The 25,886-nt window shown below is 44.0% G+C and overlaps 1 protein-coding gene across 3 annotated transcripts; it reads right to left on the reverse strand.

Moving 5' to 3' along the window:
* Window positions 1-1,027: 1,027 nt before the first annotated feature.
* MSRB2 (methionine sulfoxide reductase B2) lies at window positions 1,028-24,491 on the reverse strand. 3 transcript variants are annotated; one of them, XM_044762287.2, is made up of 6 exons: window positions 24,324-24,480; window positions 24,035-24,064; window positions 14,931-15,031; window positions 9,424-9,500; window positions 3,711-3,858; window positions 1,028-2,804 (listed from the first exon to the last, which is right to left on the reverse strand). In XM_044762287.2, exons 1-6 carry the CDS (start codon window positions 24,439-24,441, stop codon window positions 2,700-2,702), a joined length of 579 nt encoding a protein of 192 aa, XP_044618222.1. In that variant the 5' UTR covers window positions 24,442-24,480; the 3' UTR covers window positions 1,028-2,699. The 3 variants fall into 3 exon arrangements, with proteins under 3 accessions (XP_044618222.1, XP_014720525.2, XP_044618223.1); XM_014865039.3 differs by lacking the exon at window positions 24,035-24,064 and having other exon boundaries at window positions 24,324-24,491; XM_044762288.2 differs by lacking the exon at window positions 24,324-24,480 and having other exon boundaries at window positions 24,035-24,214.
* Window positions 24,492-25,886: the final 1,395 nt, after the last annotated feature.

A 25,886-nucleotide genomic window follows, 5' to 3' on the forward strand; every position in this document is an offset into this window, starting at 1 on the left:
TGCCATGAGCAGAGATTAAGAGTTCAGACTGTTTTAGGAGAAGGGCCTCACAGAATACACAGGATCTCAGTTGTAAGACCTGGAAGGTCAGGGGTAAAACAGAGGTAGACTGAGCTTTATCAGGGGTACAACCCCGCCTCTAAATGTACAATTTAGCACAGTCTCTGAATGGATTAAAATGAGTGCCAATACTCTATTTGCCCAGCACAAATAAAAGTGTACGCACTCTAGAGGAAGGTAACATCAGCTGGGAGCGCAATATTTTTTAAATACATAATATCTAAAATTCAATGTAAAAACTACTAGACATCCCAAAAGGCAAGAACACGACTGAAAATCAAAAGAAAAAATAGACCCACAAGTGATCTAGATAGTGAAGTTAGCTAACAAGGGCTTTAAAAACTATGCTTAATATGTTCAAGCAAGGAGATAAAAAATATAGGAGAAAAATAGGTGAAAGAGATAGAGAACTTCAACAGAGAATTGGAATCCATAAAAAAAGAATCAAATGGTTATTTTAGGACTAACAAAGTCCAACACTTGAAATCAAGATCTTGTAAGGTGTGTTCAAAAGCAGACTAGATAAGCAAAAGGATAGGACTGGTAAATCAAAGAGCATGCCAACAGAAAATGTGCAAACTGAAGCACAGAAAGAAAAACGATGGGAAAACACAGGAAAGAGCCTTAGAGATATGTAGGACACAATAAATGGTCTAAAATTTGTGTAATTCAGGATCCAGACAGACAGGAGAGAGAGGATAAGGAAAAAGAATAGAGAAGAAGTAATAACAGAATTTTCCAAAATTGATGAAAGTATCAACCTAAGATTTAAAGAGCTCTGTGAACCCCAAGTCCAATAAATACCGAGACAACCACACCAGGGCACATCACAAACTGCTGAAAATCAGATAAAAAAGAACATCATAAAAAAAGGCCCAGGGAGTGTGTGTGGGAGAACAATTTACCTTCAAAGGAACAATAGCACTGACAGCTGATTTTTCTCAGAAGAAACCAGAAATGGAAGCCATAAGGCAAAGGAACAAAACTTTAATATGCTAAAATAAAACTTCTCCAAATTAGAATTCTATACCCAGGGACAAGAATTCGTCAAAAATGAAAGGAGGCTAAACTTACTAAAATTTATACGTGACATATATGCAATTTTTTTATAGATCAATTTTACTCAATAAAACTTTAAAAAAATGAAAGGAAAATAAATACATTTTCTCACCAACAAAACCTGGAAAAATTTGTCACTAGGAATCATGAACTAAAAGAAAAAGTAAAAGGAGTTCTTCAGGCAGAAGGAAAATAATCCCACAGGGAAACACAGGATTTCAAGAAGAAATAAAGAGCAACAGAAAGGATAAATATATAGGTAAATATACATGAATACCAACATGTACATAAATAATGATTTGTGGGGCTTACAATGTGTGTAAAATTAAATACACGACAATAGTAACATAAGATATGGGAGGGTGCTAATGGAATTAAGGTGTTCTAAGGTTAGCATTCTTGGAAAAGTAGAGAAAAGTAATAATTTTTATATGACTAACAAGTTAAGGATACATGCTGCGATTTCCAGTGCAACCACTAAAAGAAGAGTTAAATAATACATAACAAGGTAGTAAAGAGAAAAATGGATTAAGCTTCCTTTCTGTCTGTAAAGTCTCAAAGAGAATGATTTAAACTCTGTCAATAACAAATTATCCAAGACTCAATTTGTAAAACACTTAAGTTGCTATTAGTGTTGTTATAACCAAATGCCTACTACCTTGTCATCTAATAATTTCTTGGTATCTGATTTAAAGTCATTTGAAAAAAAGAACAAATTCATAGACTTAGACAAAACTATTTTGGCAGGAAGGCGAAAGGGGTGATTAGGCAGATGTGTGTGGGGGTGGACTGTAATTGGTCTCTGGGTGTGAACATGATGTATCTACACAGAAATCGAAATATAATGATGTACACCTGAAATTTATATAATGTTATAAACCAGTGTTACTGAAACAAAAAAATATTTTATTTGAACATTTTAAAGTTTCTTTGTGGCCACTTTTATTCATTATTACGGAAATCCAACACACTCCCATTGGAACTCATTTGCAGGTGGAAAGGGTGGAACTAGAATGTTCCATTCTAAAATTCTAAAGACATTCTAAAATTTTGAAAACAGATCATGCATCCCATCGATCACCATATGTGTCTCCCAGAGCACAGCTCTTCCGCAATCCTATCCTCAGTGCCCCTCTAGTGCTGGACAGTGGATGACTCTAATCCCGCATTTTTCTTCCTCTTTTCACTCGATCCCTCACTGTGTTAGTCCACGGAGGACTTAACTGCCCTGGACAGTTCAGAGCAGCTTTGTAAGAATTTTCTGGCTTACAGTCCAACAGCCTCCTAATGTCCCCAGAGAGTCATGCCTTCGGTCCCAGGCAAAGCCCACAGAAGTCAATTTGATGGAAATGGCTGCCCCTCTGTCATTCTGTGACATTCCACAGTCAAAGGTGGAGTCAGGATTGAGTTGATTCCAGGTAAATAAAGGAGAGAAGTCGTGACTTGCTTGGTGCCAGCAGCCAACTTAGCCTAGCTTGGTAGTAAATAAAACAAATCATTCACACGAATTATGAAAATTGAGGGTAGAAATGAGGGAGTGGCAAGGGAAGGGGGCTCTTGGAGGCAGTCAGGTTTGAACTTCAGTTTGAACTTGGTTTGAACTTCAGTGCCACACTGTTGATGCAAAACCTCTGACCAGTAGGCCCAGGTCCGTCAGGAAACACATGGCCAAGATGAGCCTCACACTGCAAGGAGAGAAGCATCCGTCAGTTCTCCACTGAGCCAAGGCTCTTTACATAAAACCAGACACCCCACTCTGGCGTTCGACATCTGTGTGGGGAAAAAGTCTACCACACCAGAGTTTGATTAAGAAATGAAAGACGCAGAGCACAGCGGTAGTCAATAGCTATCTACTTTATCAGTGAGAATGGGAGCAAGTTATTTAACTTAGGCCTTGACTGACTCATCTATAGTATGGGGATAATAATTATACCTATTTAATAGAGCTGTTGGGATGATTAATTGATATAATGCACGTGAAGTGCTAATACAGTTCCTGGGTGAGTACTCAATAATGTAGCCAGTGTATCACAATTGTTTTTTACTGAAGACAAGACTATGCTATGTTTATCTGCTCGCCTCTGGTGGTTTACAAAACCAGAAAATTTGAGAACCCAAGGATATCAAAATGAATCTGCTGTCTGGATCTAAGCCACTGTCTCCTACCAGACTCACAGGAGGAATAATGAGCTATGTCATCTGCAGTGTCACTCTGACTGTCAGTGACATGCTGCAGAGTGGGGAGGAAGGCGGAGAGATGCCAACCATGCTGGGCCTCCCTGCTGCCGGCCCCTGTTTGAAAGGATGTGAAGGGCCAACCCTTTCTTTCAGAGGCTCACTCTGCTCCCATCTCTGGAAGGCAGGACTCAGGGCTGGCCGCTTCAGGCGCGGCTCAGGAAGGCTCTTTCTCTTCTCTGCAGTGCCCAGAAGGATGAGCGAGAGGGATAAGAAGCAGCATGAGGAGAAACCCGATGTGTTTGTGACAAAGTACTCCCACAGAATACCACCAGATATGCCAAGGACAAGACAGCTCTTTGTGGCACTCGGGGCAGCACTGGAGGAAACAAAACAGACAAAACAAAGAAATTCACCTGCTTGCAGACAACCTCCGTGCGAACGGATCCTGATGAGTGGTCCACACGTCTCAGGATCCCAGTCTTACTTTCATCAGAGCCAGATGTCCCGTGAGCCTCTGAAAACGAAGGCCAGCCAGTGCCAGAGGAGTACTTTTTCTCAGAACTGTGGAAGACATTCTCAACATTACAGCTGCTAAGACTGTCATGAACACACAAGGAGCACTTCATGCCGCAGCTCATTTTTCTACCGAGCAGGACCTGAGTCCCTCTCTCCTCTGCCAGACCCCAAGGCCAGGTCTGCAAAGAATCAGGCCCCCAGGAATTCTGCCCACTGCACCTTCACAATTAAAGACATCGTTCCATCACAGTGAAAAGATTTCTCATTCTTCTGATGCCAAGGTCTTCTCTCAATGTCTGACAAGGAGCTAAAGACACTAGGAGCTTTGTGAACTGTGTTGCTCATTAGGAAACACAGACCAAATGCAAGTGTTCTAACCGTAGAAAAGGGGAAATCAAAACGAGATAACAGCGGCCGAAGGAGGGCTTCATGAGCTCGGCGTCTGAGAGGTGTGAGATCTGATGAAACACCGATTTTCAATAATGGGAACTTCGGGTTGTCTAAACACAGAAGGCTGGCTCCTGCGGGGATTCAAAAGCCGCCTCTGCCACTTTCAGCTGTGGAAATGGGGCAAGCTACTTACCCACTCCAGGCCTCGGTTTCCTCCCCTGTAACATGGGGATAATCGTATCTAAGTATGGAGATGGTCTGAGGATTTAAGGAGCTGCTCTGGAGCAGAGTGCTCATGAATGTTTGCTGTGATTGTCATTATGAATAAGTAAGCCTGGGCACCCTGAGGCCATCAATCACTGCAGTGAAGCCTGACCACCTGGCAGCCCCATCGCTCACCAACGGTGCTGAAGGCTGGGGCGGCCAGGGGACCTGGCAAGAGGAGGAGGGCAACAAGCAAAGCTAGTCACCAAAGACCCACTCTGGGTGCTCTGAAAGGTGAGCTCCCTTAAATGGCATTAGGAAAATAGATTTAAAAAATTTAAATGGGGGCACCACACCAGTGGCGTAGTGGTTAAGTTCACACACTCTGCTTTGACAGCCGGGGTTCGCGGGTTTGGATCCTGGGTGTGGACCTACACACTGCTCATTCAGCCATGCTGTGGTGGCATCCCACATGCAGAATGGAGGAAGACTGGCACAGATGCTAGCTCAGGGCCACCCTTCCTCACCAAAAAGAAAATAAATAAATAAATGGCAGGGAGATGGCTCTCTATCTAAGGAAAAGAGAGAAGAAATGAATTGTAAATTCTGCAAAAAAAATTGAGCAAGGAGGAAGAAAAGTGGCAAATCATCACATTCCTAGACTATGAACACAGAAGGAAGCTCAGTCACACCCCGTCAGAGACAGTCTAGGGTAACACACGATTCTCCCACATTCTGGCCTCATCCCTTTACACTGAACAATTACTGAGCATCTCTGAGAACTTTTGTTTACATGGGTTATGTATATCCACATTTAACAAATCAGAAATTATCACTGAGAATTTTAAAAGCATGCATTATTTTTAAAAACAATAAACTTATTACATGGTAATATAAATAATATTTTTACAAGATAATTACATTTTCCAAAATGAAAACAGTACTTAGTGAGAAGAGTTGCACTGTTTTACGATTTTGCAAATCTCTTTAATGTCTAGCTTAAAAAAATAGACAGCTGAATCTTCCTATGTGCTTCTGCATTCAAACTACTGCGGCGTTGTTTTGATTGAAGCGTAGGAAGAGGATGTGGCCTCATGCATGTGCAGTTAGAAAAGGGAGGACCCTGTAGATGCCCTAAAAGGGTCCCAGGAACTCTGGGGGTCCTCAGATCACACTCTGAGAAGCACAGGTATAACTTCGAGGAGCAAGAGCTTTGACTTCTAGAAGACTTGGGTGTGAATCCAGGCCATGCCTGTGACATTGTTGTGACCTTGGCAAGTTCTTGAATCTCTTAAAGCCTCAGTGCCCCAGTCCATAGAGCAGTAAGGGCATTATTACCTCACAGGGTTGCCAGAGGGTTAACTCAGAGATTTTCTGTATACAGCGTCTTTAGCCAAGAGCTGGAAACATGGCATATTAAGTCAGTAGCTATTATTTCTTAATATCATTATTATTATGAATAACAGATATCTAAGAAATTTGTGCAGCTGTGGGTCCAGTTAGAAGCATCTGCACATTTAGGTCGGGTTCTTTGAAATCCTTTTCCAAGAGTTCAAAAGTCTTCACCTGAGCCACTCTGGCCTAGGGAAAAACATCTTAAGCATCTTTTCATCATAGCCTTTCCAACCTCAACATTATATATAAACTAGTGATCATTAAAAGAATTTGATGGAGAATTATGAATATGATAAATTATTTTTAATGACTGAATCTAAGACTAATAAAAAGTCATTTTAAAACATTTCATGGGAAATAATAAACCTTCACTGATGCAATTAACAGAATCTGAAGATTTTACCAAGTAATATGAGAGGCCCATCATATATAATTTAAGACTGGGAACCTAAATAGTAAGGTCAATTAGAATTCCAATATACACATTTAAATGATTAGCAGATTATACGGCCCACCCTTGAAAACCTAAAAACCATTCTGGATCATCTCTTCTCGTGTACCCTTAGAGGTGTGTCTTTTGTTTAGTTCTATTATGTGTTTATTTGCTTTGTTTTTTCTTCATTTCTGGAAATTCCACAGCCTCCAAACCAACAGCAGAGGCACCCAGTGATAACTGGCAATGCTAGCATCTTAGAAGAATTTCCATTCAGTGGAAGGAATGGGAGCACACAAAGTTTGTACACAGTGATACTCAGTTACTCATAACATGGAGGACACCAGGAAGTTATATAAAAAGGGAACCAACATCAGGCTCTTGGGTTCCTTTAATTCTAAGAAGATTTATGACCATGAAATATGTGATCCCACAGTAGATTTTAATAAACACTTCCAGAATGAGCCTGCGCGGGGGGCGGGGTGGGGGGGAGAGAAGGAAAGGGAAGAGAGGAAGCAGGGGAGGGGACAAAGTCACATAATTCCAAGGCTGATGCAGCCACAGTCTAGAGTCCCCAGGGGAGTGATAACATCCTGAGTGTTCTTGACCCGGAGACCCTGGATTAAAGGCCTCTGGTTGAAGAGTTGACTGCTCTCCCAGAACACCCACCATATTGGTTTGGTGTGAAGCGAAGTCTGGAGGCAGCAACGAGCCCAGCTGCCAAGAGGCGGTGGTCCCACACCCACTTGACTCTTTAACTATTCAGTTTTGGTCGACAGACTTTTCACCTCATTTTGACTCTATACAAGCATTTGAAGGAATGTTTATGTTTTCTCTACCCCTGCTCCTATTACTAAGGCTGGAGACTGGGGACAGAGAGACAGAAAATGAGAGGCAAAACGAGAATATATTCCTAAGAGTATCCTGTTGAATGGGGAGCACGCTCAGGAATATAGTCTTCATTTATAGATTCTCGTTAATTAGAACATATTCTCAAGAATTCCTCATTATCAGAGATACATTCATGCACATAGGCCTAAGAAGGATCCGTCTCTAAGAATATCTCACGGCTAACAGGCACTGAGTGCTTGGCGTGTGGCAGGCATTGCTCTGGGGCTTTTCCATGTATTGACTGAGAGCTCAGTTAATCCCCCCAACAACCTTATGAATTTGGTACTATTATCATGCTCATTTTACAGATGAGGAAATCGAGGCACAGAGAGGCTAAGAAAACCTGCCCAAGGTCACATAGCAATGGAGCCAGGATGTACCTCTAGGCAGCCTTAACCACTCTACTACACTGTCTCTCCTATAAACACAGGCATCTATAAGAAGAGTATATTTGGGAACATAAAAGATTCTTATGAAGATATTTTTCTGAGTCTCAGCTACAGCAGCAGCAGTGGCAAAAATGGAACAAACTCCAAAGTCCTTAAGAAAAGAAAATGGAAACTTCAACTAAAATGAAATGATTAAAAAGAAAGAAATATGGTTAGCCACGTGGTAGAAGGGCTTTTGGAGAATGGGCTGGTTTCCCTGTGAGTCTTGGCTGTTTCACTACCCCAGTGACCTGCGTTGGTCACTCAACATCCTGAATTTGGACTAGCATTGTGCTAATACAGTAGCCAGTGGCCACAGGTGGCGTTTTAGGTTTAAATTCATTAAGATTAGATAAAATTAAAAATACAGTTTTTCAGGCACACTAGCCACATTTTGAGTGATCAACAGCCACATGTGATCAGTGGCCACCATACTGGATGGAGCAGATATAGAACATTTCCATCATCATAGAAAGTTCTACTGGACAGGGCTTTCTGCTCTGGTCTCTCAGGTCTCTCCTTGCTCCAACATTCTGTGATTCCATGACAGAGCCTGTGTGCCGAGGGGATGTTGGGTATCGGGTAGGAATAAGCTCTCATCTTTACAGCTGCAGAAACTGGAGTACCAGGGAAGTCACCAAACAAAGACTAAAATGCAGGAGGCTGCTCTTGCAAGGATGACCTCTCATCTTTTGTCTTCCTAGTCCAAAGACAGAAGCAGAACGTCTGTCCAACTACCACGTAGTAACACAGTAGCCCTTTTCACTTTTACAACTCAGTTCATTGGCTAAAAGCAGGTTGGCCCTTTCAAGGTCCTACTTCTCCTCTTTAACGGAACCAAAGGCCAAGGAATAAGTAATGTGTCAGAAATACGCACCCGGCACTTTACCGTGTCAAAATTAACCTACCTCTCCCAGCTACCCCCAGGCCATCCCGGGCTGCCTGCCATCTTAGAAACCTCCTCACCAGCCACTGCCAGAGTGGATGGATCCGGGCAAATGCCTGCCCTTCCCTGAGCATGAAGGAAGATCCATCCTTATGGTGCCTATCCTTGCAGGCAGGGTCTGGATTTCCAAATTCAGGCCACAGAGCAGCCGGCAGCGCAGGCTGCACACAGGACGCACGGCAGCCGGCCTAATGGAAGCTTCACGGAGCTGGCCTGATTTATATTTTATTCTAAACTAATTGAGGGTTGATGCAAAAGAAAGGAAAACATCTTTGAAGTCCTGTTTTTCAGAACTTCAAAGATATTTTCCTTTCTTCTGCATCGAATCTACTTTTTTTAGACTGTTTCCTGCATGTCTGAACAAAAAAGCCTTTGTGGAGAGATTCCGATCCTGATTGACTTAAAAGAGGCTTTGAAATCAGGGGACAATTAAATTTACTTTTAGCTCCATAGAAGAGGGCATGGTATTCACTACTGTCAAGCATTGTGGGGAATCTATCCTCATAAAATTCTACATTTCCTAAATTAAATTATAAACCCATTTTTTCCCTGGGAGAGATATAGTTTTAATGACATGGCCAGGCAAATACTATTATGGTTTAGATTTCTTTAAATACTTTCCCAGGAACAAATTCTAATAGCTTTATCTTAAGGTGCCCACCAAGTTTTATGTTTTTGCTATTTATTGGGGATATAGAAAGGAAGTCTATAGGTTACAAAGTCTTGTTAACTGCTCTACATGCTAGAAATAATCAGGACAGGCCAGAATCTTAAAGGAACAGCTCTCCTCATAGCAATCACACCAAATGAAAAGGGGAATTAAAAACAACATGGTGTATATCTATCCAAGGCCTCAACTGAGACAGAGCTGTCTGAATTTAGAGGTTTGTCCTCCCCCAGTACCTCCTGATGCTGTATCTTACCTGAAGAGCGGGCTGTCACAGCACACACAGTGATACATTCCTGACTCCTCATTATTCAGGTAGATCCCACTGAAGGGCTGAAAGTCAATTAGACACGTCATGTTCAGGTTTCTCATTACACCAGCAGGGATGATACAGCACACTGAAATCCAAGATTAAGTCCCCAGATAAAGGAATTTTTGTACTCATTTGACAAAGCCTGAATATCACCGGAGAGAAACTTACAGTGGGTCCAATAAACAGCCTGCGAGCTTATTTACAACCCGGCCTTTATTGTGTCAAATATTCATATTATGACACTAATAATGCTTTGTATTTATATAGCACCTTTCATCCAAGAACATAAAAGTCCGTGAAAAGGCGAGAGAACAGTCCTCTGGATGGGGTGAGATCTCGGTCTCCATTTCAAACGCGTTAGTACAATAGGAATCTAGTCCACTGTCTAAAACACTTTGAAATCTCCAGTTAAACAGAGAATATAAATACATAAAAAGCACGGCTCAGTGAGATCAGAGCTGTGCCCATAATGCGCTTCATGTGGCGTTCAGGACACTGCATACTCAATACATGTTAAATGATGAGCTAGACTCTCCCAGTGCCAAAGTTACTACGTAGACAAAATGACCACATTAATTGTGGCTTCAGGAGTTCACCGGGTTTCAAAGGTCTCCTAAGAGGAACACAAGGAGACTTAAGGCAATGAGTGAGCCAAGTCAATCGTTTCTTAAGTGTTACTTTACAAACTGGATCTCATTGGTGAAAAAAAAAAGGACCATTTTTGTCCTTTTGCTATCTCCTCTGTCAAAGCAAACTAAACAAGGGGCCGGTCCCATGGCCGAGTGGTTAAGTTCACATGCTCTGCTTCGGCAGCCCAGGGTTTTGTCCGTTCGGATCCTGGGCACGGACATGGCACCACTCATCAAGCCATGCTGAGGCAGTGTCCCGCATGGCACAACCAGAGGCACTCACAACTAGAATATACAACTATATACCGGGGCACGCTGGGGAGAATAAGAAGAAAAAAAGAAAGATTGGCAACAAACGTTAGCTCAGGTGCCAATCTAAAAAAAAAAGAAAATTAAAGAAAAAGAAACTCTTGTGCAAGCCAACTATGAAGATCCATGACCAGTGTCTGGAACAAGCACTATCCCATTTTACGGGATGGAAAGGAAGCCAAAGCACAGAATGGCTCACCGAGTCACAGAGCTGACTCAGGAAATAAGCTGGACTCCTCCGTCCTCTCTAGATTTCCCAACTGAAAAAATTCACAGGTCAGACATTTGAATTCCCTGTGGTCGTATTAACAGCACATTTTCAGTGAGTGCATAATGGACAATTTCAAATTAACCTACTGAGCCTACCATCTGGGCACACTTGGATGTGTTCCCTCTTTAAAGACCCTAAACTTAGTTGCAAAAATCTGAACAGTGGTAAGCTGGTCTTTCTGTGGTCCATCACCCTGAACGCTTGCTCCCAACGCTGGCATGCATTGGCATCTGTAACGAAGAGGAAGGTTCCCATCCCTCCCACCTGGGCTGACGAGACACACACGCCAAAGGGCTACCAGTCCTGAAGCGGATCCAGAAAAGCCTACTCATAGGATCCAGACAGCCTGAGAAGAGTCAAAATATAATTATGTCCTTGCAGGGGACAGCTGAGCAGAGGAGGTGACAAGGAATTGGAATTACAGTAATAAAAAAAAATTTCAACTGAAAAGGAATCGTTAGCTGACATATTTTATGAAACGACACCTATGGTCCGCCTCCCTGACTGACTTCCCGACGTCTCCCTCCGTCCTCCTCAATTTTATACAAGTTCTGTCACTTATTTGGGGCCAAATTCAGCTTCTATCTCAACTGTTCATTCTAGAACTTGGAAATCTAGTACGTACCCAGTGCTGGGCTGGGTGATAAGGTTGCAGAGACGGGAAAAAAAAACCCAGCGCCACAGTTCCTGCACTCCAAGAATTTGCTCCCTGGTTGGGAAGAGACACGTGGGCTGACAGGTGGCAGCTCTGATGGGGCGGTCAGCAGGGGCTGTGGCTAGCACTAGGCCCTTTACTACCAGGGAAGTTTCCATGAAGGCTTTCTGCACCAGATAATGGCTGAGATCAGGGGTTGTTTGTCTTTTGTGTTTTTTTTCCACCTTTTATTACTATTATTTTTAATTACACAGCTGATTAATGTTTATTATAGGAAAATGCCAAAACACTACACGGAGCTTTGAAGGCTGAGTAAGAGATAATCAGAAGCAGCCATGGGAGAGTACTTCAGACAGGCAGAGCAGCTTGGGCACTGCCCACGTGACACAACAAGGAAAGGTGGAGAAAGGAGAAAGATGCTGCTGGAAAGGCAGGGAGGGTGGGACCACAGGGCGCTTTGATTAGACCATGCTAAGAGTTTACCCTCTACCCTACTGACAATGGGAAGCACTGGAAACTTTGTGTGCAACTGGGTGTGCACATGACATCCAGGTGAAGAATGGACTGGAGCAGGGGCAAGCAGACAGTGGAGGCAAAGAACCATCAAACAGCCACCAACACAGGCCTGGATTTAGCTGTGGCAGGAGCAGTGGAAATAAAAAGAAGAGGAAGTACTCAAGAATTATTTAGAAGAGAGAACTGAAATGACTGACTGTACAGGGAGGGGGACAGGGTCAGAGACAGAATGACCCTCAAGATGCCCCCTGGGTTTTCAAGGTCTGTTTGATGGGCTGAAGGTTTGTTGAAGCAGAATCCGCAGGGTGATGGTAAGTGGAGGCGAGGCTTCTGGGAGGGGATCAGGTCATAAAGATGGAGCCCTCATGAATGGGATCAGTGCCATTATAAGAAGAGCCATGACAGAGATGATCTTTCTCCACCATGTGAGGATATAGCAAGAAGGCGGCCATCTGAAAACCCGAAGAAACCTCTTGCCTGTCATTGAACTGGAAGGCACCTTGGCCTTGGACTGCCAGCCTCCAGAACTATGAGAAATAAATGCTTGTTGTTCAAGCCCCTCAGTCTACAGTATTCTGCTCCAGCAGCCTCAGCTGACTAAGACAGTCTGTCGGGACCAATGGGAGATCTCCCTTCTTTGATCTTGTCAATACAACATACTTGTTGGGAACAGATGATAGACTCAAAAGAGATTATTTGCAGATAATTTCACACAGAACTACTTACAAAGGTCGGGACAGGGATAATGGAAACCAACAAAGGAGGGTGAAGCACCCCTGGGCCAGTGACCATAAGAACACACAACCGCTACAAGGCCTGGGGGACAAAGGGAGGGGGCAGTTACCAGAGCCTGTGAGGCTGCAGCTCCAGGGGAGGGCTGCCTGCAGGAGCCGCGACCTGCACTAGAGGAACACAGCCCCAGAGAGGACCCTGGATCCTCATTTCTTTGTCCTGCCCTCTGATCTTGCTGGCATCTCCCACTGGCCAAACGCAATCAGGAGCCAAAGGGCAAGGGAGCTGGATACTCCTCCCAGAGCTGAGAGGAGAGTAGAACACGTGGAGAGCGGATCTGGAGGGCAGACAGAGGATGACTTGCGTAAAACCTACCTTCTATTGCCATCTGACTTTTAGTTATTGCTCAGTCAGGCTGTAAGCTCCTTCCTCATACCTAGCAGGGTGTTGGTGTGTTACTGCTGCCCAAGAAAAACACGTCTAACTGAATTTTGAGTCACCAAATAGAAAGCTTACATGTTTTACCTCCTTCCTTAGCCTCAGGAAGCTAACTAAGGCTTACTGTTCTGCAGTATTCTAAAAAGTTAAATATGGAAATGGATCAACTGAAAGGGATTTATAACATTAGTTAAAATAATGGATGATGCTCATTTTGTAAAATGGCCAAATGCACAGGGTATATTGCACCATCTGTTTGAGAATCCCACAGATTTATTCTCCTGAACATCTGGCAGCTCGTCTCCAGGCTCTGTAGCTATACCAAACCCTGCCTGGCTCTGTTCCTGAGAATAGGGCTGGCTTAGAATATTCTGGGAATACACACAACTGTACACAAAGCATCACGTGGGGCTATCTGCAATAACGGCTAATGAATTCTCTTTCTTAATGAAGGCTTTATTAAAATCCCACCCACAGGAAGTTTTCAGAAATACCAATATCTCATGAGAATCTATTGGGATCTGCTGGCCTGTCTAATGACTTTAGCATTGGAGAAGCTGAGCGTAAGACCATGATTATAAGGCCACATGCATGTGGACAGTTACCTGCACCTTGCAGGGACTGCTACGTACAGATATAAATGCTCTAGAACTTTGCAAAATGACTGTGCTGTGGTGCACTCTGTGGGGTCTGCTTCACAGATGAAAGCATCTAATAACCAAGTTCAATAGCTATATTCGTGTCTAAGACGGACCACTTGTCAAGAAACGGAGTGCTGTAAAATGGTATTATAACGAGGAACCACTGAGGACTGTTCTCTCAGGAAATGAAGGAAAGCTGAGATTGATGAATGCAGCTTAAAGAATGTTCCCACCCCTGAGCCTGCAGTCCTTCGACATTCACAAGCATTTATTTTCTGAGTGCCTACAATAGCCGGGCATCACGCTATGTGCTAGGCATGTACCACAATGGCAAACGCTGTGACAGAAAAGAACTGGTGGAACCAAACCCAGCTTGGGGCTGAGAAAGGCTTCCCTATGGGAGTGAGACCTGGGCTGAGAGCTGAAACAGGGGTTTGAACGAAGTGGGGCTGGGAGGTGATGGAAGAGGAGAGGGAACATTGAGTTCAAGAGCCCTAATAGGGAAGGCAGCCCAGGGTGTTTGAGGGCTGAAAGGACAGTGTGGCCAAAGCGCAGAGATCAAGAGAAAAAAGGGCCAGATTTGAGGACGGGGCTGGTAGGTCCGGGCTGGAGCCATTAGGGCCTTATCAGCCACTTTTAAACTTTCTCTTTACGTCGAAAGCAGTGGGAAGGTACTGAAGGATTCTGAGCAGGGGAGTGCTGTGGTCAGATCTGTGTTTTCAGAACATCTCTTTGGTGGCTGTGCGGAGAATGGCGAGGAGAGGAACAAGAATGGATGTGAGTCCATACATATGGTGATGGATAAAAACCAGACTGGCGGTGGCGAACATGAGTCAGTCTATTACAGAAACTGATCCAGAACACCGTACCCCTGAAATTTACACAATGTTCTAAGCCAACATGACCTCAATGAAAACAAAGAAGGATGGCTGTGAGTAGAACAGGTGAAGGCCCCTGCATGCAGTCTGACAAGCGAGAGATGCGGGCACCCTGGACCAGCACAGCAGTAGGAGCAGCGGAGAGAAGTGGAGTGACAGGAAGGTTATGAAGAGGCAGAATAGATGGGTAAGGTGTCCAGAGGAAGGTTTGTGGTTTCTACCACTGGATGGATACCGGTGCTGTGAGAAGGAGAACAATGGAGGGGACCAGATTTGTAGAGCAGACGATGATGAGTTGGGTCTTGTAGCTAGGTCTATTCTAATCCTCCCCCCTCACCTCCAATATGTCTAATCAGAAGATTGTAAATCAGTGTAGCCTACCGGTTCAGTGCCTTTTTCTCTTGTGACATAGAATTGCTCCGGAGTCAACTTCTTTTGCCACTCACTCTTGGCGAGAGACAGCTCCGGCTTTGTAGGAGACCCTGTATCATTAGATAGACATTTGTTTTTATTAAAACAAAAGCACAATGACCTTTTCTTCCTTAGCCTTTCTCCCAAAGTGCACCATCACCAGCAGAATAAGCCAGTGCCTCCCCTCTCTCCCACTCCTTCCTGCTTCACAGGGACCAGAAAGTTCCAAAACAAAATGCCTTAATTGACTCATGGGTTTAATAAGAAATGAATAATAAGTAGAGAACCAGTTTTCTAGTCCTGCTGGGGCACAGAAGCTAAAGACGCAGCCGAAAAATGAAATAATGCAGAATCAATTCTCCTCAGGTACGTAAGGGGAGAAATGGATCCTCCTTCCATGACTACGTTCAAAGGGGCATTTCCTGTCAGGATACAGCTGGGAGTAGCTGAGTGAGTGGAGAGAGAACATTGAGTTCGTGGAGATTCAACTTTTATAAAGATAGCTCTGATTTTGTTAGTCAGGGGAGGTCTTTATTAAAAAAACCTTCTTGTGTGGAAGAGACTCCTACAGCATATACTCCTGAGAGAGGAACTGAGACCCACCACAATCTCTTCTTACGCTTCATGGTTTTGTCCACATTTTGTTTTCCTTTCTTCTACTCCTCTGGCTTCCATCTTACCACTTGTATTCCAGTACACATAAACAAAGTCACCAGGACAATACTCTCTTTAGCCAAAGGGGATTAGGAAGCCCAGTGTACATAATAAGTATTATAATCATCCAACATTAAGAATTTGAAAGGATCATACAATCTGCCCAATTCTTCAACTGACCAATGAGAAAACAGAGGCCCAAAGGATTAATAACTTGACCACGGCACTGGAGAGGAAATTAAACACCTGTGATGTTACCGCCCATATAGCAAATTTGTCAGATCATCATATTTGAAATTCATTTTTGGTCACAAAAAAAAAGTCCCAAATAATCCTTCAGCGAGAAAAGACTTCTATCTTCATCAACAGTTTATGATAATGCACAACATGATATTTTCAGGATTGTATACTGTTGATTGCTTGTGGCTGTTTATATTTTATTAAAGGGTTTTTATCTTTTAAATATGTTAAAAGTTGCCCTTTCTTAAATACTTTTTATAAAGCTACAGGCATTTCTTTTTTACTATGGAAATATATCTCTGAAATTTTCCTATGGAAATATATCCCAGTTACACACACTTTTTCAGGCACTTACCTCTTAGGGAGCAAAGCAAAATGTATTTATGCCACAATTATTACTGCTCAGCGGCTTTCAGAGTTATCATGTGGAATGCCAAGTAAGAAATGGAGAAGGAATGATAAAATCCTTTAAATCACTATTTTGGCATCTACTAAAATAACTGTTTCAAGCAAGAATCATCATGGGATTCTAAAAGCCCCAGGTTAAACACTGTTGAAGAACAGATTAGTCACATATTTTCAAAATATGACTCCAAAGATGATTAATTACAAAGAAGAAAATGTACCCTTACAGTGAAAAATCTAAAAGCCACCAGCTTAACCAAGTAAACAAAGTCAGCATCACCAACAGTGGACAAGCTGACATCATGTGCCTCTGGGTGTGACGCGCTGAGAAGGACACAACGTCACCCCCACCTCACTGAATCTGTTCTTGGAAAGCTCACTGGGGACTTCTTAGTAAAGCCCAGGAACACTTCATCATTATCTCACTGACTTCTTGGTAGTATTGACCCACTGACAGCCTCTCTTTCAGGGAATATTCTGTTCCCTTGGCTTCCATGACACCAATCCTCTTGCCCCTCCAGTTATTGCCTTTCCGTATCCTTCTTCAACTACCCTTCCTCTAGCCATCCCTTGAATACTGATGTCTTCAGAGGGGTCTAGCTGTCCTAGGCTTTCTTCTATCATCACTGCATACCTGCCTTGTGGGTGATTTTATCCATTTAATAGCTTAAAGTATCATCTACACGATGGAGACTCCAAAATCTATTTTTCCCTCCACCCGAGATCTATCCACTGAGCTCCAGATCCACATATAATCAATACCCGGATATCTCCACTTGGATGTCCCGTCTCAAATAACATGCACAGAAGAACCTCATGTACCTCCCTCACTCCAGCGCAAGTCTGCTCGTCCTCTTATGTCCTCTAGCTCATCCACCCCATGTTTCAATCCAGAAAGCCAGGCCATCATCCACGACTCTTCTCTTTTCCTTGCACCATGCCCGATTGGTTCTATTGCCTAAACTAGTCTAGGATCTGCTCACTCTCACTTCCTCTCGGCCACTTCCTTGGATCAGGCCACCAATATCTCCAGCATAGATTATTACAAAAGTCTCTTAATTTGTACGCCCTCCACCTATCCTGACCACTTCTTTTTTCTCACTGTCCCAAACTGTTCAATGTAACATAATACTCTCAAGATAAATTCCAAACTCCTTAATGTGACTGCCAAGGCCCTTCATCATTCGGCCCTGGTTACCACCTTCAACTCCTCCCCCACATTATGCTCCAGTCCTTCTGAACTGCGGTCCTCTCAGTTCCTCAGAACACGATGTGGTTTGTTCAGCTTTTTACTTGTTGTTAGGACAGAGTGAAGACTTCTAAGATCCTTACAAGCTGGACTGGAAACTGAGAGTCTCCAGTCTCTGGTCTCATTTTATATGTGATACTCTCCAAGAAACCTCCCCTGACCCCCAAAGTCTGGGATGCAAGCTCTTCTTGTGTTCTTACAGACCTGAGTACTTCCATGATAAATCTATTTAATCACAATGATTGCAGCTTAATTTGTCTGGATGTTTCATTCAACTAGAAGCCAAAGGTCTGAATAAAACTGTCTTTGTTCGATGTACCCCTAGTATATATTATAGTGCCTTAGCATTGAATAAATATCCATTTCTTCATTCAGTCAGTCAACAAATATTTACAGAGCACCTACCACGTGTAAAACTATTCTAAATGTTGGGGATACAAGTGTAAAGAAAACAGACAAGAATCACTGCCCTGAGGGAGTAGAGGTAAAATAAACTAAATAAGTAAAGAATATGGAACTTTAGGTGATTTCTCAAAAATCACAAAAGAGATTAGAGAGTGTGAGGATGTGCATGTATATATATTTGTGTGTGCATGTACACACAAACACACACAATTTCAAACAGAGTAGTCAGGGAAGGCCTTACTAAGAAGGCAACATTGCAGCAAAGACTTGAAGAAACTGAGCAAACACATCCTGAGAATATCGAGAAGAGCATTACAGGCAAGAAGAAAACAGGTGGGGTGTGCCTGGCATGTCTGGTGAACAGCAAGGAGGCCAGAGTACCTGGGGTGGAGTGAGCAGGGGAAGGTTAGTGGAAGGGAGAGCAGAAAGGCAATGGGGTCAGATCATTCAGGGCCTTGAAGGCTATTGTAAAGATGCTGGCTTTTATTCTGAGTAAGTTTGGAAGTCACTGGAAGGTTAGCAGAGGCATGACATGACCTAACATGTTTTTAAAGGATTACCGGCTGATATACTAAAAAATAAATAAATAAATTGAAGCAGGGCAAAGGCTGAAGCAGGGACATCCTTATAGAGGCTGCTTTAATAATCTGGCTGAGAGCTGGAAAAGATCTGGGTCAGAGTGGTAGCAGTAGAGGTGCTCAGAAGTGGTCCGATGCTAGATGTAATCTGATGGTAGAGCCAGAGGATTTGCAGATGGATCAGATGTGGAGCAGGAAAGAAAGGAAAGGGTCAAGGGTCACTACTCCAAGGGTTTTGTCCCGCGCTGGAAGATGGGGGAGACTACAGGAGGAATAAGTTTGCAAGCTTGGTTTTGGATGTGTTAAGTTTGAAAATGCCATTAGGTATTCAAACGGAGACGTCAAGCAGCCAGTTGGATATATGGGTTTAGAGTGCAGGGAGAAGTCCAAGGTGGGAATGTGAATTTGGGACTCCTCAGATGTTATGTAAAGCCATGAGACTGGAAGATCCCCAAGTCAGTGAGTGTAGACACAACAGAACAGGCCCAAGGGCTGGACTCTGAGGTACTCTGAAATGTACAGGTTGAGATAAGGATGACCAGACAGAAAGGGAGGAAGGAAACTGCAAGAGTGGTGTCCTGGGAGCTAAGTACTTTAAGGAAAATGGCATAATCTACTGTGTTGAAAGACCAAGAAAGAGATGACTGATAATTGACCATTGAGTTTAGAAACGTGGAGATCACTGGTGACTTGAAAAAGAGCAGGTTAGATAAAGGAATTGGGGGTAAATATGATTGGAATAGATTCAATAAGAGAATAGGAGGAAGGAATGGGAGACACTGCCTACAGATTAAGTTCTAGCGGTGGCTGGAATGGGAAGTGAGGTCAAGAGCAGTTTTTTTTAAGATGAGAAAAATCACAGTACTCTAGTATGCTGATGGGGATGATCCAGAGAAGAGGATAAATTGATGATTTGGGAGAGAAAAGGAAGAACTGTAGAGCTCTTCCTGACCTTGAGTAGACCAAATATGGGAGACCAATTAAATTGTGAAATGTTTACTGACTATATAAGCTTTGGATAATTAATCAAGGTGTCAATAAGAGGTTTTACAAAGCAATGCAAGTTTAACTGCCAATTGAATGGTGGAAACATTTTGAAATCATTTTAGGCTGGTTAGCAGTGAAAGATGTTTTTCTTGTTTGTTTTAAGAGCAAGTGAGATTAGAACTGGCTTTAACGGATGTGAACTATGTGTTTAAACGCAAGTGAAGCGGAAGCATTCCATTTTAGGCAGTTCAGAAGACCGATAGAGGTATGCGTATAACCACATCTTGTAAGCCTTCAACCAAGGACGAGATGACAAAAGATGGCCAGTTCCAAGGTGAACTAATGTGTCAGAGTGACCTACGCTGGGACTGGTTACACAAAGGCCATTCCAAATGGTGAAAAAATGGAAGGAGAGCAAGAGCAGACTTTGCTAGTAAGAGCAAACTGTCCTCAGTTCCTCCTTCAAGAATCTGAACTCCGGTCTTGAGGGGCATTTGTGAAACCTGAACCCTGGCTATCACTGCCATCAGTCAAGGAAAGGAGTAATAGAGCACATGACAAAAGCTCTCCTTACTCTTCAAGTATCTGTCACACCACATTAATCCACGTGTGTCCCTGGCTTTGACAAAGATCTTGCATAATTTCTATGAATAGCTAACAGGAGGACCAACTTTTGGTACTAAGGTTGGGATTTATAGTCTATAAAGCTCCCATTATCTTCCTATCACCTTTTGGGGAGGAAGTGGAACGGGATTACAGAAAATAGCCAACTGTCTCTTAAAAGTATTGCCCTTTGTGTCTTGCAAGTGCAATACAATATAATAGTTGACACTAGAAAGTGCAAATTCGAGAAGGGCTAAAATTCAGTGGGACTCCCACGCTTCAACTATGACCCCATGGCGTAAATCCTGGATGGGTTCCCACCTCCTTCTCCCACAGCTCTCTATTTTCCACACCTATTAGAGAGTGACTATCTGTTTTTCAGACTCACCTTCTCCCTCTGCTCTAATATATTTTTAGTTTAAAATTAATAACTAACTTTTAAATTGTTAAAGAAAAGAATTACTCCTTCATCTAAACACAATACGAAAGTACATTTTTCATGGCTCTTCTAATCCTTATCCATAGGTACCTTTTACACTACTATTAATGTGTATGTTGCACCCGTGCAACAATGTTCAGACCAGTTGTGGCTCAAGCACCAATTATGCAACATTTAGCTGCAGACCTGCCAGCCTGGAAGACTCAGTCAAGAGGAGACAGAATCTGCCTTGATGGCAAAATGACAAATGGTCAGCTTGGTGCTCTCAGGTCAAGATACATGAGGTCTGCATCACCTGAAGAGGTTTCTTTAACTTGGGGCTTATGAGATGAATTGCCCCCCTACTCCCGTTCATCTGTTGAAATTCCAATCCTCAGCATCTCAGAATGTAAAGGTATTTGGTGACTGGCCCTTTAAAGAGGTAATTAACGTTGAACGAGGTCATACAGGTGGGCCCTAATTCACATGTCTGTATTCAGACATAGAGCCCTTAAGGAGGTGATGACAGTAAAATGAGGCCATTAGGGTGGGCCCTAATCCAATCTGACTGGTATCCTCCTAAGAAGAGGAGATGAGGACACACACAGAGACATCAAGAATGCGTGCAGAGAAAAGGCCACATGAGGCCACAGTGAGGAGGCAGCCATCTTCAAGCCAAGGAGAGAGGCCTCAGGAGAAACCAACCCTGCCGACATTTTGATCTTGGACTTCCAGCCTCCACAACTGTGAGGAAATAAACTTCTGTTGTGTAAGCCACCCATTCCGTGGTATTTTATTTTATTAGGGCAGCCCTAGCAGACTAATACACTGCACTTTAGGAAACAGCTGAAGTTTGAATGAAAATTGCGTTGAGTAAATTCTGTGCAATTGTACCAAACAACAGTTAAGGTGCATGTACATACAGCACACAGCAAGGCCCACTGAGGAAAGAGTAAAGTCTCTTGGCCACCAGGGATTAGAGAGCAGGATTCAGCGTTGGTCTTCTCATCCTTTGGCGTGTCTGTATGCAGGTGTTTTACATCCTTAATGCATATCATCTACACTTTGCATGCCAGCTTTTGGGACCGCACCTCTTTCAGATTCCCTTTGCATTCTCTTGTTATCGTCACTACCAAAAGCTTGGCTGTTGCCGTTACTGTATTCGATAGCCACACAGCTCTACCTTGAACTACGCTTTGATAAACTCAGACTCCTCCAGGTTCTTTCTGCGTGCTCTGACTTGCAGAGGCTTTCTTTCTTGTTGGTTACACGTTCCATGTAGTGGTCTAGCGGTTAAGATTCATCACAGGCACCTCTGCATGCCGGGTTGACTTCCCAGTCAAGGAACCACACCACCCGTCTGTTGGTTGTCATATGTGGCGGCTGCGTGTTGCTGTGATGGCTGAAATATTTCAAATACCAGTAGGGTCTGCCATGGTGGGCAGGGTTCGCCAGAGCTTCCAGACTAGGAAGAAGGACCTGGCCACCCACTTCTGAAAACACTGGCCATGCAGACCCTATGAATAGCAGCAGAGCTTGTCTGATAGAGCGCTGGCAAGTGAGAGGATGGCGCAGAAAGATGGGGCAGAGTCTGCCCTACTGTACACAGGGTCACTAGGAGTTGAAATCAACTCAGTAGCACTAACAATAACAACAAATGTGTTCCATGAGATGGGTCTCCGCTTTCCATCTTTAAGGAAACCAAATCTTGCTCACTGGTTATCTCCTTCTGGTTTTGCTAATCTTTCTGGCTTCAGTTACTATACTGCCAACTGTCACACATGAATCAGCCGCGATTCAATAAATACTTGTTGAAACTAAGGGGACCTATTAGGGACTGGCACAAAAAGAATTCCCAGCTCACTCGCATCTGCCAACTAGTCTTCTCTCCACCACAGTGGTTGGACTGTTTTAACCTTATGCTCAGGATGGTCTCCTAGCAGAGCATCTCTAGAAAGAATGTTTTCCCGAAACAGATTGTTTCTGAACAATCTGCTTCTGAAGAGAAGTTTCCTCTTTCAATTTGCTCTTTGTCCATCTGGATGACAAAACCACAGCGGCCTTGCCTCTTGCGTATCAGAGAGCTCAGTGCGGGAGAACAGTCCTCTGCCACTTTCAACATCTGCTCATTTCTCTCTCTCTCAACCTTCCCCAAGTCCACGTGGGTTAAATGTAGCTACAGTTTTTGTCCTTTCCATTTATTTAGGTAATTATAACTAACATTTATTGTGTGTTTACTAAGTGCCAAATTTTTAAAATTTATTCTGTACAACGACCCTACTGTTATCATTATCCTTATTTTATAGAAGAAAAAAACAGGTTTGAGCTTACCGAGTTCAAGAAGTGCACAAAGGCACCGAGTCAGTAAGTGACATTGTTGACACTGAAGCCCTTAACCGCGAACTATTCCCGTTTGTCATTTGTTATGGATGCCTAATTGCTGAATTGAACTTTCACGGTTTACTTAAGCATTCTTTAACTGATGGACATTTGGGTTACAGCCAATTTCTGATCCTTAAGAGTAAGCTCTTAAACACCTTTGCACATATAGCTTTGCTCTTTTGAATTATTTCCTTAGAATAAATTCCCGGGAGAGGGTGTCTGATAAGTTACACAGCTCCTGTTAGGTATTGGTGTCTGGCCAAACTTTAAAGTTGCTGAAGAACTTCGGATCCCAGGGCAATTCATCAGGCTGTTTCCGACAGCACCAAGTACAAACCTGAAGGACCAGTTTCCGCTGAAACCAGGGTCCTATAAATGGGAATGAGGAGAGCCCAGCCCACAGCTGGGATGTTTCCATCACCTGTCCTCAGGAAACTAATGCTTGGCACACCGCAGGCACGAAACAAGCATCCGATTGGCTAACTAGAGACACTAAGGGGTTCTGAAGGCCATGACTGGTACTCACGTTGGATCAGCCACCACTCCATAAAGCTGGCGCTTCTATTTATTTAACACGACACTTTGAAAACGTCAGGGGATAAAGAATTCCAAGTGACTGAGCACATTTTCAGCAGAGTTAGGTATCTCTAAATGTCTTCAGTGGACACGTAACAGAATTGAATTCAGAGATGGGACAGCTGGGCAGTTGCCCAGGAAGCCAGCCCAGAGGGGGCACTACATTACCCTGAAATATATCTGAATACACCGCCACTTGACGCAGTTCTCCACACGCGACTCCTACGAATGGATGAAATGTAAAGACGCCCCAAGCCAACAGAGGTGTGAAAGGCATTTTGCACAAAACACACACACACTTTTCCCTGGTCTCACTGCCACTGACAAACAAAAAACGATTATCACTTCAAAGGGGGAACGAATTACTAGCCCGCACGTTTCTCTGGGCCCCACAAACACATATAGAAATAGACCAGGGCAGGAAGCAAAGCCACAGGAATCCAGTCTGAACTGCCTGCGTCTCCGCCACGGAGAGCAGCACGCAGAGCTCGAAGAGGGGACAAGGTAAGAGGTGCGGGGCCACCACAGGACAGCGCGCGCGGTGTCGCGTGTCGCCCCAACCACCCCAGTTCTTCACCTGGAGTCCCGCGATGAGCGCCCCGGGCTCCTGAGCCGGACATTTTATGCAAAAAAAAAAAAAAAGAAAGAAAGAAAAAAGTGGGCACGTTTGGGGAGAGGATCTATATCGTTCCTCAAATTCTCACAGGGGTCGGTGGCTCCCCCTTCCGCCCCTCCAAGTGCACGACCCACTGTCCGAGACGGCAAGCTCGAGCTCCAGAGCAGCACTCAGGTCCCCAAGCCGCGGCGAGCGAAGCGAAACCGAAAGCTGGGAGGCGGGGGCAGGGTCCGCGAGGCTCGCGTCCTACCTGCGTCCCCGCGTCCCGCCCTCGCGCCAAGGCCACCGCAGCCCGCTCGGCCCCGCAAGGCTCGCCCGGGCGCCTCTCGGAAGGGCAGGCCCCAGAGTGTGCGCACGAGGCGCGCCATGACGCCAGCTGCCGCGGCGCCCCGCCCCCCGCCGGCGCCCTGCCTACCCCCCCCCCGCCGGCGCCCCGCCTACCCCCCCCGCCGGCGCCCCGCCTACCCCCCGCCGGCGCCCCGCCCCCCCGCCGGCGCCCCGCCTACCCCCCCGCCGGCGCCCCGCCTACCCCCCCCGCCGGCGCCCCGCCTTCCGCCCACGCTCCAAAGCCCACCACTACACTGCTCCATGTGCTCCCTGTGCCCCTGAGCCTCCTCACGCTCCTCCCCCGAACCCAGCCCCTTCCCCCGTGTCTCCCGTCCTTCCTCCTAGTCCCTTCCTGCTCTTGCCCCTACCTGCCTCTCCTTGGCTCTTCCTGGCGCCCTCCCGCTTACCGTCTCCTGCCCTTCCCAGTACCACCAGCCTCCTCGTGCTCTTCTCCCTTCCTTCCCCGGCCTGCTGTTCCCCTGGTCCTGCCCCACACCACCCATCCCTACTCCACGTCCCCCAGCCCAAACACTGATCTGTTTTAGTTTGTTTGTGTTTTCTAGAATTGTATATAAATGGAACTATAGATTTGTTTGCATTTTCTTGAGTTGTATATAAATGGAATCATACAGTAGGTGCTTGATTTTGTCTGGCATCTTTCACTTGGTGTAATTATTTTGATGCTCATTCATGTTTTTGCATGTAACAGTTGTTCATCCTTTGTTAGTGCTGAGTAGTATTCCATTTATAGATATACCACGATGTATTTATCTAGTCACCTGTTGATAGACGTGTATATTGTTTCCCATTTTTCCCTGTTAGAAATAAAGCTGCTAGGAACATTCCTGTACAAATCTTTGTGTTTACATATGGTTTCTTTTCTCTTGGGTAAGTACCTGGAAATGGAATGGCTAGGTCATAAGGTGGGTGTAACTTTTTAAAAAACTACCGAAGCGTTTTCCAAAGTGGTGGTTTCTCTTTACATTCCCACCAGCAGGTAGAGAGTTCCAGTTCCTCTACATTCTTGCCAACACTTGAGTGTCCAGACATTTTAATTGTAGTCATTCTAATAGTTTGTAGTGGTATCTCATTGTGGTTTTATTTTGCATTCTCTAATGGCTAATGATGTTGACATCTTTTTCATGTGCTCATTTGCAGTGGATATATTTTCTTTGGTGAAGCATCTGTTCAAATCTTTTGCCCATTTATTATTGGGTTGTTTGTGTTCTTATTATTGAGTTCTTTATATATTCTGGATACAAATCCTTTATCAAATATGTGCTTTATAAAGATTTTTCTCCCAGTTTGTGGCTTGTCTTTTCTGTCTCATAACAGTGTCTTAGGAAGAGCAGAAGTTTTTAATTTTGGTAAAGTCCAATTGATTCATTTTTTTTCGTTTATAGATCATGCTTTTTTGGTGTCATATTTAAGAAATTTTAGCATAATTTAAGGTTTTCACCTATGTTTTATTCTAAAAGTTTTATAG

This window comes from Equus asinus, chromosome 29 (genome assembly GCF_041296235.1).
Source record: "Equus asinus isolate D_3611 breed Donkey chromosome 29, EquAss-T2T_v2, whole genome shotgun sequence".
In the NCBI taxonomy this organism is placed as follows: Eukaryota; Metazoa; Chordata; class Mammalia; order Perissodactyla; family Equidae; genus Equus; species Equus asinus.

What these genes read in the sequence shown, in the direction of transcription:
- MSRB2 (XM_044762287.2), bottom strand. Translation starts at nt 24,441, where the DNA reads ATGGCGCGCCTCGTGCGCACACTCTGGGGCCTGCCCTTCCGAGAGGCG. An exon ending in GGCGGGACGCGGGGACGCAG is followed by an intron (nt 24,065 to 24,323) that starts GTAGGACGCGAG and finishes TGTCCGGCTCAG; the next exon opens with GAGCCCGGGGCGCTCATCGC. An exon ending in CGGAGGTTGTCTGCAAGCAG is followed by an intron (nt 2,805 to 3,710) that starts GTGAATTTCTTT and finishes CTCTCCTTGCAG; the next exon opens with TGTGAGGCTCATCTTGGCCA.